Below are 15052 nucleotides of genomic sequence, written 5' to 3'. Positions count from 1 at the left end.
ATCCTTTATACATTATTCTGACGCTAAATGCAAAGCTGTGCTCACTGGGCAACGAAGCATCAAAAGTGGTCCATTCTCATAATTGTCAGCCTAATTTCCTGGTATAACCTCAGTTTTATGCAAAGATGAAAGCAGGTCGGTGCGTATCTCAGTGGGCCGCTGCGCGCATGTTCATTGTCCACTCTCCTCCCTCCATCGGCGTAATCAGACTCAGACCACAAATAGCAGGAATAGTTAGGAAAAGTGTGGTTTTTAATGTAAACACAACATTCGATTGGCTCAGCACAAACATTCCACATGAGAGCAACCAATAAACTACCAAATAGGATGGGGTGCAGCACAAAAACATTCACAGTAAAAAAAAAAATCTGGTATAATCATAATATATATACAGTACGGTGCTTTTAAGGTGAAAATGGAGATAGGATATAGGGACTGATATGTGATAGATAAGAGTATAGAGAGAAAGGAGAATTTCTGGGTGCACTGGTGAAAATGGAGAGCTGTACTTTTTCTCTGTGAAAAGAGAAATGGGGGGGGTTGATGGGAGGCGGGGGGTGGGGGGGTTGATGGGAGGCGGGGGGGTAGATGGTTCCCTGTTTACTGATAAGGGAAGAAGAGGGTTGGGGAAACCCCAGAACTCCCCAGAGGGTCCCTCGAATGATATTGTTCTCGTGCAGTCTTCTACTTCTACACAGATTCACATCGAAGGGTCAAGCACCACACAGAGAACAAGGTGTCATTGGAGGGCTGCTTTCTACCCTCTGAGCCGTAGACAGGTGTATGTGTACCCACGTTTTCATGTCAGGGAATAAATATGTGGCACGGGATTTCAGGAGGTAGAAGGAGGCATGTAGGGCATGAGGCTTAAATGAAAAAATCATTCGATGATAATCTGATATTTAAATAATATTACTTCATGGTATGAACATGAATTATGATTTATATTCCTAATGTGTCCTCGATTGGCACCAATATGACTTAATTATTTATTTTTTTAGCTATCATTAGCTGCTAGGCATTTCCTCACGCTACAAGACGCCAATGGAAATGGGCAGCCACTCTGAACAGAAGAATCCTGTCATTATGTTTTAAAGACCTGCAGGCTACTCAGTCATGTGTGGGTCTGAAGGAGAGGGAAGCTTTGTCCCTTCTGAATGTTAAAATAGCCTTCTTCCCGACCACGACCCTCAGCCACGAGCACAGCACCTCCCCGACATCCTCATCATCGCCACCTTCATACACACAGCGGCTCTTCAAACGCAGCACAGCAGGCTATTTTCAGTATAGATATGAATGCCTTGAGACGTGCACATAAAAACGTCACACAAAGAATGGGACAGTAGTCCACGCTGTGGTTAAAAATTGACATTGCACTCTCCTCTCCATTATTGAGTTTTGCAAAACGAGGGTCCAGCTGAATACAACCTTGGTGCTTCCTCTTCTGGCCTCTCCAGTTGTTGACACAGTCATCAACAAAACATGAAACATTCAGCTCAAAAACACGTTTTTTTTTTATAGGACAAATCTGGGGTTTCATACTGAAATCCAAATGAGGGGAAGGGAACAAATCATGGCAATAATCCAGTGTGGTGTCAAGACGGCAGCTCTTTGGGTCCTTTTGGACGTGTAGAATTACATATTAATGTGTTTAAGTATCATCAAAATTATCATTATTAACACCTCATACTCTCCATAACAACCTCTGTGCTCGGCCAGGCCTCAGTATAAGCCACACCCTCTCAGGTTGTTTGCAATAATGATGTCGGTGACGGCATCAAACACTACCTGGATGTTTCCTGTGTCTGTGGCACAGGTCAGGTGACAGTAGATCTCCTTATTGGGAGAGCGGTTCTTACTTTCAAACTGAACCTGAATATATGCAGTAGCATCGTCGTAAGTATTAGCACCTGCAGAAAAAGCACAGAGAGAGAAGAGCAGACGACATGAAGGACCAAAATGGATCGTTTCGCTCGTGTGGAATTTCCGCCTGAAGGTGGAACTCACCTGTGTATTCTGGAAAACAGATCGTCAGCGGTGACTTCTTGATCTTTTCAGCAAACAGATCCTTCTTGTTGAGGAAGAGGATGATTGAGGTGTCGATGAAGAACTTGTTGTTACAGATGGAGTCAAAGAGCATGAGTGACTCATGCATGCGGTTCTGCAGGAAGAAATAACTGAATTTATGCCAGTTGACAACCATTTATCATTGCTTTACCAAATCATTGTTTAATGTGTAACTAATACTAGGACTTAAGTTTAAATATATTATTATTGTTCAAAGTTTTTCTGTCAATTATCCAAAAAGGAGAAGTACAAATAAAGACTTAAATGTTCTTATGTACTACTCCTTTTTTCAAGTTTCCTGGATGACCACAGAAGTAAACAAATTATTTATTCAAAAAACAACTAAATAAATTATTTTAATGTTAATTTGTTTGTGCTAGTTTCACTGTCTGTCCTCCACCGGTTTCTGCCGACCCATTTGTATTTATTCAAATCAAGGGTCTAGGATAGAGTTTATTGTACTGATAGTGAAGCCCTCTTAGACGGAAGTGGGACAGATAAATAAGAACGTCTGCTCTGTAACTGTTTTGTCTTGAGCCTTTTTCATATTCAAATTCAAATTGAGACACCAAAAAAGAGTTGTCGCACTGTATCTATCACAGATAGTTAAGATAGTAGAATTGTGTTTTGAATAGATACTAGCAGCTTGAATAGAGAGAGAGACACACAATGAGGATATAAATGCATGTCGGAACCCGTACAGAACGACATGGTGATTTTGCAGTTATAAGTCTCTAAAGCACTCAAACTGGGGCGTCTTTAACATCAGTCAAAGCCCCACAGTGAATTATGCACCAGAGGGATTCAGACTTAATTAACTGAGTCACACTTACAGTTGTTTCATCTTCGTGGAGCACCTGGTCGTATCCACTCATAGCAACGCAGAAAATAATGGCAGTCACATCTTCAAAGCAGTGGATCCACTTCTTCCTCTCTGACCTCTGACCCCCAACGTCAAACAGCCTGGAAAACGCACAACAAGGTAGTTCAGATGTCGGGCTGTAATCCCCAAACCTAATGTGACCCAAAACGCCTAACAACTAAGACTGAGTCGTCTGCGAGCGCCGTGTACGCCACCTGAAATGGAGGTTTTTGAAGGTGAAGTGGGTTTCGACGATACCAGTAGTCTTCACTCGGGTTCTCAGGATATCCTGCTCGGTGGGCTGGTAGTCTGGCGCCCCGATCCGGTCTAGACTGTCCAGGTAGCTGATGAGAGACAAAGATCGACCGGAATGTGGGTTAGAGGGCTCATTGGCTCGTACGGGGGTCCTCGTATTTCTTTTGGCAGCACTCACTATTGAGCAGAGTCGTTGAGTTGGTATTCGCGGGCGCGGCTGAAGCACTCCTGAGTCCCGGCGTCGGTCCATACGCGCTTCATAGCAGTGAGAAGCTCTGCGGAGTACGGCTCTGTGTCCTCCATGCGACTGACCACGTCGCACACCAGCTTGGCATCGGCCTGGACAAATATTTGTATAAGATCAGGGTATAAACTTATATCTGTGAAATAATATTTTTTCTGGATTTCTGGTTTCATAATATGACGCCCAGTGAGTGACGTCCACTACACGGCTCAACCCTTATAGATAAATATCCCATTTCAACCCTCAAATATCACATTTAAATAAAATATCAGTTTCTCAGCGGTCTGTAGGTTGCCGTTTCAGCTGGTGGGTGACTAACTTTTCTATCCTTGTCTCCAAACTCGATGCCCAGTGAGTCCATGGCTCGAAGGATGGCCGCCAAGCTCTGGATGGTGTTGCTGTAGACCACAGGCTTATACTGCTTCACATCATCCCCAGAAAAGCCATCTTCATGGATAATCCTGCAGGCACAAACGGATATTAGCACAAGACGGGTACAGACTTGAGAGAATAAGTCACACACATCCATATGCCCCCCCCACCCCCCCTCACCGCTCTCTGACTGTGTCAATGTATAATGGGATGGGAATTGATCACATTCTCAGTCTGCAATCTGTATTTGGACATCAATGTGATATTTGAGCCATTTATAATGTATGATGGGCAATGGAGTGGAATCAGTCAGCGCACTAATCAATCCCACCACACAGATCTGTGCTGTTACATTTAGTGCGGCACAGTTAAACTGCTCAGTCTGCTCATCATTAAATTATACATCAGCACACCCTGACCTCATGCACACTATTTGGCAGAACTTCAGCAGCTTCTCCTCACTTCTTGTAGTGATGTGTGATTGATGTTTGAGGGGGGAGATAAACAAGGGATGATGTTTTTCACCTCTACTCTGTCCATCCACACATGGTGGGACAAAATGTTTTAGAGCAGCGCCAACTAGCCGGCTCCAGTTACATCCTAAAAACCAACAGTTTTATGATGTAAAACATTGGCCTTCAGGGTAAAGAAGCGGAGGTGCAGTTTCCCACAGCAAATGCCATTTGATACTTTATGGCTACAATTAGCAACTATTATGTATTATTACATAATTATGTATGTATTAGAAATATTAGCAATGCACTGATTCATTGATTTGTCTTTGAAATATAACCAAAATAAAGAAAATGTAATGTATTTTAAATTTGCCACAACCAGGTTTGTCCGACAAACCTTCCATACAAAAAGTATTCAATTTACTATAATTCAGGCAAAGAATTCAATCCTCACATTTAGGTCGCAGGAATATTTGGATTTCTTTTATAATCACAAACAACGACAATGATTTTGTGAGTTCCACAGTTTCAGAATTTATTGCTTGATGTGATTTGACTGATTCCTCAATGAATTGGTATACAAAGATTTTTATTTAGATAAAAATGCTGATTCAAATTTTGTAAAACCCAAATTTTATGTGTAATTCTGTCCAAACAGCAGAGCTAATCTGAAATATGATCAATTTTACTTTTAAAATTTCTAAAATAATTAAGAGGTTATCAACCTGCAGGTTAATGTTTTATTTAATGGACTAATTGTTACAGCTCTATGCAGCACGCAAGTGATGAACTGATCAATCATCGTCTCCAAAGTCTAAAAATAGACAGCAATGACATTTCTACAGTCTTCAGCCTCAAAGAAGTTGCTCCTTGTTTCATTCATTCAATCCAAACATCATATACTCCAATGTGTTCATTTTTACATATTAAGCATTATGATCATTACATTTTCTGACCGTTTTTAAGGTTTTCAAAAATGTTCCACTCAAATTTTCTTGCAGCCTTACGACTATTTCTTTGTGTTTCTCAAACACACACACACACACTCCTGGAAGGGAACTTCAGGAGTAGTTTCACCCTCATTGCAACAAATTCCCCCAGCACACATCCAGGTCTGGATCACATGCACCATGTGAAACTCTCGACCTTTACACCAACTTGAACAGCCAGTGAGGATGATGAGTAAACATATTGCAGCGGAAAATGTTAAACCTGCCCTCCACAACCTAAACTTTATGGCCCACACTGTGTGGGCAGCTACCACCTGTCCATCTGCTGCTTGCTGAGACTAAAAACGAATCCTGAATATAATATTTTGTAAATAGTACCTGGGCCCCAGTGTCCCTGTGGTAAGGGCACATCAGTGATTTACGGACGAACGTACAAGGAGGGTAATGAGGTGAAGGGAAGAGGATGGAGCGGGGCTTGGAGGGAGGGAAGGAGGAGGGGAAGGAGGGAGGGAAGGAGGGCGCAGTCGGTGTATTGCAGGCTGGGATGCGCTGCGAGAATCCCCGCAAAACACCGTTTCACAAGACAAACCCTGCACTGTGCCTTTTCCTGCTTAGAAACATCTAGAAACTTACCTAAGAGGGTTATGAGAGAAAAAACAACAGTGATTTAAAACATCAAAAATGATTTTAGCTTAGACAGGGGAAGGTTCAGAGGCAGTTTTTAGAAGCCATATTTCTGCGTAAATCCGCTTTATAGGCAAAGTACTCCCGGCGATATCGGGCACTTAAAGCCATTAAGATTAAAAGCAGAGGTATTCACTAATGGAGCTGTAGTGACCTCAATGTAATTCACACACACACACACACACACACACACACACACACACACACACACACACACACACACACACACACACACACACACACACAAGGCACAACACGCGCGAGCGCGAGCGCGCGCGCACGCGGAGGGAACAACACCCACATATCTCCCGTGGCACACTCCCCGTAGTCAAGTAAAAACCCTCGATAACTACATTTCAGCACCCGGGGGGTGAACAGCGCCCCTGGGACGCACCGGGCGGCCTCGCCGGCCCTCCTCCGGTGCTACGGCCTCTCGAAACATGGCGGCTCAATCTGCCTGAGCACAGATACGGGAAGGGCGCAATCTCGGGCCTTTTCACTCTGGCGGAGTCGGGGAAGGTTAATAGAAGCGAGAGAGAGAGTGAAGAAGAAGAAGAAAAAAGGGAGACACTTACTTCATCTGTTTGACGATGGTGCTTTTACCGGACTCCCCGCCGCCTGTAACGAACGGAGGGCAGAGTGAGAGCCGGCACTGAAATCAGAACCACGGAGAGCGACTCCCGCCCCGCGCGCCGACGCCGCCGCGGGGACGGTTTCTTTTTTTTTTTCCTCCTCTTACCGAGCAGGAGCAGCTTGACGTCCTTGGCGGCGACCACCCCGTCCTCCTTCAGGTTCTTCTCGATGGCCTTGCTCCGGTCCAGAGCGGCGCGCTCCTCGGCGCTCAGTGTACATCCCATGTTTCCAGGCGAATGAGCGATCCCGTCGTCTCTCCCGTCCGCCCTGCTCCCTCGCCCGACTCGCAATCAGTGCGCTGTCCCTCGCTCGAGCTCTCCCCCCGCGCGCTGTCCGCTACAGCATTAGGCCCCGGATTGATCCCGAAAACGATCCTTTTTCTCCGTGGCTCCGTGTGCTCCTCTCCGTCTCCTCTCTCAGAGGGATTTGGGGGGTGGGGTCGTTGTGCTGGAGCCTGCGGGGTTGGGGTTGTTGTTAGATGGGGAGAGGGAGGGGGGCCGTCTCTCTCTCTCTCTCTCTACAGGGCGGTGCTGGTGGTGGTGGTGATGACAGAGGCGGTGGAGTGAAGCGGAGCTGCCTGCGCGATACTCACCTAACGCGGAAAATCTCGCTTACGTCAGAGCAGCCGGGGCTTTAATCACGTCCCGTGGAGGATTATTCAGACGGGAGGGTCGTTTAAACGGCAAATGGTGCGCTCTCGTCTCTTGGCGTTACTGGAAATGGTCCCGTTGTCTGAATCAAACTGTGATTTTCTACTATTCTACTGGGATCGCGGGGATGTTTAACGACACAAACAGGCCTCACGCGCATGCGCGATGGCGACCAAGGAGACAAGATTAACGGTTCCTATTAATTAGCCTACACGCAAATACACTCGGTTAATTTATTGTTTTTAGTAGTAGTAGTTTTAAATAACGTGAAAAAGACTGAAGGAAGACTTCCTGGTCCCGTTCTTATGCAAAATGCAGCGGTACAAATGCCATCAAAGATGTTTCTTTATTATCAAAGCCTTTGTACAATATCTGGGTAGTGACAACTGTAACTAAATACACATTTATATTGTGTAGTGTAGCCTAGAAAGAATAGGACGATTCAATAAATGTGCCATGGAAAACCCAACACACCTGAGAAATGATGGGTTTGCCACAAACCAAAATTGATTTCATATTTCATTTTCTTCCCTTCGGTATGATATATGTCAGTTAAAAATCACATTTTCTACATCTTTCAAATAGAACTACTTACATAATAATCTCAGCAGTGGATTTAAACCCCAAACGTGGGCAATGTTTGTCTAGAAAATCTCAACGTTTCGTGAATCCCCAACTGTAGACAAAACATCAGTTTCCTGGTTATACCGTACGAAAAGAGATGAGTTTGTTTATCATGAAACGCATCCACATTAAACTGTGTATGTTCACGTTGGGGGTTGTGCCTCTACCATATAGCAATAATAAAGTGTGTGTGATAAAAGGGTTCTAATCCACACATCACATCTGGATGGATGGTCAAGTGGAGTACAAAAAGGGGGGGGTTGGGCTTTTACAGTGGACTCTGAATGGAAGCCAGCAGAGGAGCTGAGGAGACTCCGTCCATCAGCCTGCAGAGATAAAGCCTCTGAAAACACACACACACACACACACACACACACACACACACCTCAGCTACACCCTCCACCCCTCGTCCATCAGGCTCCCACAACGTGACACATGCGGGCCCATACACACATTCAGCAGCACCAGTAATCAGCGCAGTTTAATCAGATGAGCATGTGCGTGTGTGAGAGAGAGAGAGAGGTAGAGCCGGAGGATTAACAATAAATTATACCTGAGGGAATTTTGACAAAATTACGTTTTCAGATTTAATTACACTAATGTATTGAACACAAACATGACTTTTTGTATACAACCATTTAATTTGTATGCACCCATTTTTTTAGAAAAGAAAGAATAACCTTTGATGGTTGAAGGTTTCCTCTCTAAAATATTTCAGCAAGCACGACCAAAGTTTGAACAGTGCAACTCAAGACAGTATGGCCATTAAACAGTGATAACAGATCATTTCCTCTAAATGAAACAATACCACTAATAATTGAAAAGCAAATCATGATATCAATGGATTTACACAGATGTGCTCTAATGTGTTCTCACATACACAGGAATGGTTTTGACTGACAGACAATCAATCAATAACGTACTGTATATTATAACCAGGAAGGACAATGTCAACCATCCTCATGCTGAGAGGATCCGTTACCCCTCAGTTTTTTAAAAACTCGTACATGCTGAACCGGAGAACGACCCGTCACTCTCGTGGCTGAATCTCCAGAATACTTTCAGCCAGGCTGGTGAGTTTGCAGTCCTCCAGCGCTTTGACCAGCCGGCTCAGCTTGGCCGCCCTCCCCTCTGCCTGGATAAAGCGGCTGAGCAGCTGATAGGCTTGCTCGTACAGCCCTTCTCTCTCGTACTCGTAGGCCAGGTTGTCTATGGCCGGACCCTTCAGAGCCTGGCAGCTCTTAGCCAGGGCCCTCCCTACGTGCTTCCACTGACGGCCCACGCCGCTAGAAAAGCTCTGAACGTCTCCCCCCGTCAGCATTCGGTCCTCTGTTGGGTAAAGAGAAGAAGAGAACGTGCATTCATTATGAGTTCGGCTTGGTATCTGACAATTTAGGCCCAATATTTAGTCTTTAACCTCTAGTTTGGTTCATTACAATTCATACGAGAAACATCCAGCTCTTTAGTTGCTAAATGATGCAGCTCACAAAACGGAAAGGATGAACTGAAACATGCTCCTTAAAGCCAAGGGGGGATGAAGAGGGATCTCTTGCCTTTTCCACAACAACCAAAAGCCATTGTCGACAAAATAATATTGACATTGTGAGTCTTCATGATTGTAAATATGTGTGGGCTGAATAACTCGGTAATTATCAATGATGCCCCATCAAAAGCTCCAAAATCAATTTACAAATCCCAAGAGAATGAGAGCAGCTCTGCTTTGTTTCAGCGTCTGTCTGAAGAGGACTTTCATTTATCATTATGCCTAAAACACAGGACAGAGATTGACAGTTTTTGTAGCTTGAAGCTTAAAACAATTGCAAAAATAAAAGACACCTAATTGTGTAGTATGAATACATACATTTTTTTAAATTTGGTTTACCCAAAATCCGTTTTCATTATTCAGGTCCAACTAGAAACCAGGTCAGCTTCGGCTGTCGAGCCCTGGTGCAGGCACTGAGGGAACAGAAGTCCCCAAAGCCCAGACACAGTTGTGTGCCTGAAGAGGCTGAAACTACGTTTACATGAACTGAAATCAAATCTTTACTTACCAAAAACCAAAAATCCAATTAACTTTCAAGACGCTGCAATGCCTCATCAGTTAATGTTAATTTAACAGTTCAATATGAGGTTGACCAATTCAAAGCGATCCAAATACCTGCTGCCCTGGCACTGGTCTCTGACCATCAAAAGGTTAAATTAGAGAGTCAGATGAGAAACAGCCCTGAGGGCTGTCGGTGTAGGATGCCGTGATAACCACATGGAACACATTTGTCCGCCGCTCGCATCGTAAACATGAGGGGAAAAAAACACTAGCTAATAATCACAACTTCTGTTTAACACACGTTGTTGGATGAAGTTGAACAACTAGCTGTTGGAAAGACCATTAAAGACTAAATAATGTTTTTTTTTTTAATCTATAGTGTAAGCTCACTTTGAAAAAGTCTGGCCGCAGCTACGGGAAGGACACTACAAAATACTTAAAAGTAGAGCTGGTTGTCTTGACTCACCAAACACTTTATTCTGAAACTTGAAGCAGTGGCTGGGGACGGGACACTCTTCCTGTGTGGGGGGGTCAGGCTGAGGTTCAGAGCCGCGGGCCTGAATCTCCAGCTGCTTCTCCAGATGTTCAATCTCCTCATCGCGCAGGCGCTCGGGCTGTAACACAATCATAAAGTTCAGGTACACTGAATAAGAGGAATGACAACATTTAGGTGAACTCACCCTCTTTCTCTAACTTATCTATGTGAGTTTACATCCAGCCACCCTCAGGACTCGTGTAACAAAACTCACCAAAGAAATTTGTGTAAAAATCTTTGACAACAATGACCACTTAAGAATCACTTTATAAAGCATTAAAACAGTGATTGTCATGTTAAGAGGAAGATGATGAAACTATGATAATTATTGTGACCACAAATGATGAATTATCATGAAACCTGACCATATAAATCCTTATAAAATGCTTTTAATTGTTAAAAGTAATGAACTGTTACTATTATATTAACGCTGCTGAATGAATGACTCAAAATAAGACTGCAATTAAACACTTAATAAGAACTGACTACTTGAAATTTCAAAAACACTGGAGCTCGATCTCAAATTGCCGAAGGAGAGGATAACAGAAAGGTGGAGGATACCTGCGACAGGTGGACGTGCTGCAGGCAGAGCTCCAGCTGGTCCAGACAGAGGTCCAGGATGTGTGCGCTGGCCTTGAGCTGAGTTTCCACGGTGAACTCCTGGGGAAGTGTGAGAAGTCGCCCGGCGTGTTGAGAGAGGGACTGACGCACCGCCCCTGAGCTGTAGCTCTCCAGGAACTGCCGACACGCCAACATGTCGTTGAACTTCACCTCCACCCCCAGAAACGGGTCGGCGTCATGGATCTTGAGTATCTCGTGACCACCCAGACCTCCGGCAGAATCTGACCGCGGAGACAATAGCAATTCACGAGGGTGAACAATACATGACTTAGGACAATGGCAGCTTGGAACTCGATTGGTATGCGAGGCATGGCGAGCCCGACTCACCTGTGAGGGTCAGCTTGATGACTTTAAAGACGACGAACTTTCCCTGTTCTCTGTCTTTGAAGAGGGAGAGCAGGTTCACACCAGGACAGAGGGAGCGCAGGAACAGGACGGCACATCCTGTCCACGGCCCACCGTCCACAGTCTTGTAGGCCATCATCTGAGCACAACGTGAAGTTAAAGGTTTAGAATAATTAGTTAAAGCCAAAGAGTGTTGTGCAAAGCTCCGACCAACATGTGTGTTAACTGAATGAAAACTGTAAATTAGAAGAAAGAAAAGGGCCCTGAACTTCATGCAGGTTAAAATAAATAAAGACGCTGAGGGGTTTACAAGCAGAGTTATTAGAAATCCTGCTCTGACATCAGCAGATGTTAAGGTCATGAAGTTCTAGGTGAGCGTTTTATTACCTTCATCATGCTTTATACCGCAGGAAATGCAAACATTTTCCTCCACTCCCTCATTTACAATCGTGTCCTTCAGTGTGGAAATAACGGTGCATTACTATTTTATTTTAATTTGATTGCGTACCCAGCAGTTAGGCACTGACTACGTATTTGATATTTCAGTGTGCATTATTGGAACGGCTCAATAGAATTTACTTAAAAACGAGTGACTGTTGTCTTGTTCCTTTGAAGGATTTTTGAAAAGTGCTATTATTCCATAATAATACAACCATTTCATATGTTAATGAGACCTGAATAAAACCTGCAAAGGTCAAAACGGAAAACAAAGGATTAGTGAGGTAGCAATTCACAGTAATCATGATTGTGTGACAACTTAATTTAATTATAGTTGAACAAAAATAAGTAGTTCAAGTAGTTCATTTAAATGCCGCTGATATTAGAGTGTAGCTTTGAAGGAATCTGGTGGTTTAGTGGTTTCTAAGTGTTTTTTGTGGGGCATACCCACATGTTACCAGTGCAATCCTTAAGATTCTCTGGTCCAGCTTCCTAAATGCGAGGCTTGGGTTTCCTTTCAACTGAGGCCATCAAAGTGATAAATCATTTTACTTCTCTAAATGAATGTGCCAGTGACCACTAGAAACATGGTTCCTCCTAGAGTTTAAACGTCTGTCCTGGTGGTCACTCGGCGTCTCGGCACCACTTCTCTCCAACCGTTTGTACTCCCAACATCCTTTTGAAAGCCTCATTACATAAAAACATGCTTAATCTAAGTCCTCCCCTCCCCCCAGTCGACCCCCTAACTCGCCCGTTAGCTCACTCTTAGTGCCGTCTCCGTGCAGAGCGCTGTGCATGGAAAGAGCATCCTCTGAGCTGGATTATGTGCATGTCCCCAGAGTACTCTAACACACAGTATCTTTAGCTACTGGCTTTACAAGAATCTCCACAATTTAGCGAGTGTGTAATTATTTGCTATCCCATCTACCGGTACTCTGGAAGTGTACGTGAGATTTGTTCAACAGCTCTGTGAGGATTAAGAGATCATGAGGAGCTTAAAATGTATCATTTAGCTTTTGCTGTTAAAAGGCCACCTCTAGTATTCCCTCGACAGCTTGGCTGACATTTAGGTGAGATATATTTGATTCACACCGTGAGGTCAGTCATTTTAGCTTCATGTGATAATGGGAGTTGATGCTTGTGTCGGTGTGTTTTGTGTCGTAGTCTTCGGTGCTCATAGCTCTGGATGTAAACCCAACGACCCAAAAGATCTGTTGATGATCTTTGATGAATAATTTAGTCCCTGGAGAAATGCCCTTTACAACTTCACAGATATACCAATGTTCACACTTGGCTTGATTGATCCAGCAGTCCAAAACCGCAAAATCAATTTACCATGATAAGAAAGAAAGAAAAGCGACTTTCAACATTTTTGGGATGTTTTGACGATGAATTACTAATAATATATCAGAAATATGTAATCGGTGATTCACTTTCTGTCAACTGATGAATTGACTAAATAAGTGAACTGATATATCAACTTCAAAATTACAACAACAAAAAAACATTTAATGAATAAGCTGTTATATTGCAAATGCACAACTCTGAAATCATAGGAATGTCTGGACTTGTTGCTTCAGTGAACACTTGCACGTCATAAACAGGGGAACCAGGTTAAAGCTTTTCTTTTTACAATACAATACAGTGAGAAAGGGGAGTAGGTTTGTACCTCGTTGCAACATGAGAGTGAGGGAGAAGAGGTCTAATCAGTGCGGATACGTTAAAACGCCTGTGCAGGTGTGCAGGGGCTTGAAGAAAGGTTCAAATGTTTCCAAGCTTTCAGTAAACCAGACTCAAAAGGCTTTACACATACAGAGTGCTTTCTTGAAAGCATTGCAATGTGACCCAATCAACCACAGACAGGTTTGATTATATTAGATTCATAATTAGTCAATTGATTGAAAAAGAGAGAAAAAAAAACAAATCAAATCCCGGCCAATGAAACAGCGTCTTAAGTTCAACATTCCCTGATTATTCTTTTTTTCTTCACAGATAAGTTGGCTCATGTACATTAACAGTAGCGTGTTTTGAAACACAAAAACAACACGTGAACCGCTCCTTTGAATGAGGATCGCTCTAAAACGAATTTCCCTAATATCGTGGACAATATTTGATGATATAGTTTCCGAAACCAAATTACTGCTTTAATACATTTGACTGCATTCGTGGGCATGTCTGTACAGTAAATCAACACCCAGATTCCAGTGTAATTGCACGGTGATAAATGCCTTTAATGGCCTGTAGTTAAAGAAAGTTGTTGCTGTACTTCGCGTTGCACGTGATTTTTTTGTTGGAGTAACTCGCGTCAAGTTACCTCGTTGAAATCTTTTATCAAGAACTTTCCAGGTAAATTGCAGGTCGATTGGAGGGAGGATCATTGGGAGTTTGAATTGCAGAGTTTGTGTTTTTAACGTAAGCCGTAAAAGCGGGTCGGACGTGGATCGTGCGGATAAATCTTTCGTACGCTCACAGCGTAAAGTGGACACAACTGCCGTAAAGTTGTCGGCCGCAGTGCGACAAACAAACAGCTGAACGTGTTTTTACTCTTAAGCTAAAACACTGGATCAGGCAGGCGGACTTTCTACGGATTCATTCTTTGTATTGACTGTTCGGTAAGTCGTTCTTAAAGCGTCTACTTGCTTACCTTAAAACTTTGTTATATTGTTCGGTGGCTTGACGCTTCCTCCTGCGGGGTCACACCCACTGACGCCGTCATAACCTGCTGGCCTCCCATTGGCTGAGAATGGATGGAAGAACGTTCTGATTGGTGGAAGTCGACACTCAGCCTGCGGGCAGAAAATCATGACGGAAAGGAAGTGAGGTTTTCTTTTTTTCAAAGTAGAAATGAAATGTAGGCTAAAACGTTTCATTACGTTATGACTATGATATAAACCTCAACTGATGAGTTAAAGTAATGAAATGAGACATCAGGGAAGTAGCAGATAGGGACAGACTTTGGTCAAGTTTGAGTATCAGTAATAATATGACGACTTGTTATTGGTTGTTTGCGTTTACAGCTGCAAATCAGCTGCTAAAACAACATAACAAGGCAACACATAGCATGTGACAAAAGTAGCAAATAGCAAAAACACAGAAAACGTAATAAACTTTATCAAATACTTTACTTTACAAAACTATTCAGCTGATGTCTGCTGGCCAATTCAACCAAAATCTTAAATTTGTAGTTTTCATTAAATTAATACTAAAAAGAACTCCAATCTGATCTAATCTAATCTGACTGAAAGACTCAGCTGCCGAATTTGAAAACGGTTT

General features: G+C 43.3%; 2 protein-coding genes across 3 annotated transcripts; both read right to left on the bottom strand.

The window, feature by feature from the left end:
• Positions 1-231: 231 nt before the first annotated feature.
• On the bottom strand, positions 232-7332 carry gnao1b (guanine nucleotide binding protein (G protein), alpha activating activity polypeptide O, b). Of its 2 annotated transcripts, XM_078084853.1 has the most exons (9): positions 7115-7332; positions 6629-6976; positions 6465-6507; positions 3748-3889; positions 3363-3523; positions 3145-3273; positions 2901-3030; positions 2008-2161; positions 232-1910 (listed from the first exon to the last, which is right to left on the bottom strand). In XM_078084853.1, the coding sequence occupies exons 2-9, from the start codon at positions 6744-6746 to the stop codon at positions 1723-1725; spliced, it is 1065 nt and encodes a 354-aa protein (XP_077940979.1). In that variant the 5' UTR covers positions 6747-6976; positions 7115-7332; the 3' UTR covers positions 232-1722. The 2 variants fall into 2 exon arrangements, with proteins under 2 accessions (XP_077940979.1, XP_040054136.1); XM_040198202.2 differs by having other exon boundaries at positions 6629-7309.
• A 1085-nt stretch (positions 7333-8417) lies between these two features.
• On the bottom strand, positions 8418-14565 carry tradd (tnfrsf1a-associated via death domain). The gene is made up of 5 exons (XM_040198214.2): positions 14424-14565; positions 11324-11480; positions 10937-11217; positions 10307-10454; positions 8418-9125 (listed from the first exon to the last, which is right to left on the bottom strand). The coding sequence occupies exons 2-5, from the start codon at positions 11478-11480 to the stop codon at positions 8827-8829; spliced, it is 885 nt and encodes a 294-aa protein (XP_040054148.1). The 5' UTR covers positions 14424-14565; the 3' UTR covers positions 8418-8826.
• Between the last annotated feature and the right edge of the window lie 487 nt (positions 14566-15052).

Source organism: Gasterosteus aculeatus, chromosome 12 (genome assembly GCF_964276395.1).
Source record: "Gasterosteus aculeatus chromosome 12, fGasAcu3.hap1.1, whole genome shotgun sequence".
In the NCBI taxonomy this organism is placed as follows: Eukaryota; Metazoa; Chordata; class Actinopteri; order Perciformes; family Gasterosteidae; genus Gasterosteus; species Gasterosteus aculeatus.
Note: the sequence above shows the minus strand (reverse complement) of the source record. Positions and strands in the feature narration are given on the sequence as shown.

Excerpts from the sequence above, each read along its gene's own strand:
- tradd (XM_040198214.2), bottom strand. The coding sequence starts at position 11,480 with ATGATGGCCTACAAGACTGTGGACGGTGGGCCGTGGACAGGATGTGCC. Across the intron at positions 10,455-10,936 it reads AGCACGTCCACCTGTCGCAG|CCCGAGCGCCTGCGCGATGA; the intron begins GTATCCTCCACC and ends ATTGTGTTACAG. Across the intron at positions 9,126-10,306 it reads GTTTCAGAATAAAGTGTTTG|AGGACCGAATGCTGACGGGG; the intron begins GTGAGTCAAGAC and ends TTTACCCAACAG.
- gnao1b (XM_078084853.1), bottom strand. The coding sequence starts at position 6,746 with ATGGGATGTACACTGAGCGCCGAGGAGCGCGCCGCTCTGGACCGGAGC. Across the intron at positions 3,524-3,747 it reads TTGGAGACAAGGATAGAAAA|GCCGATGCCAAGCTGGTGTG; the intron begins GTTAGTCACCCA and ends ATATTTGTCCAG. Across the intron at positions 2,162-2,900 it reads TCCACGAAGATGAAACAACT|AACCGCATGCATGAGTCACT; the intron begins GTAAGTGTGACT and ends TTCTTCCTGCAG.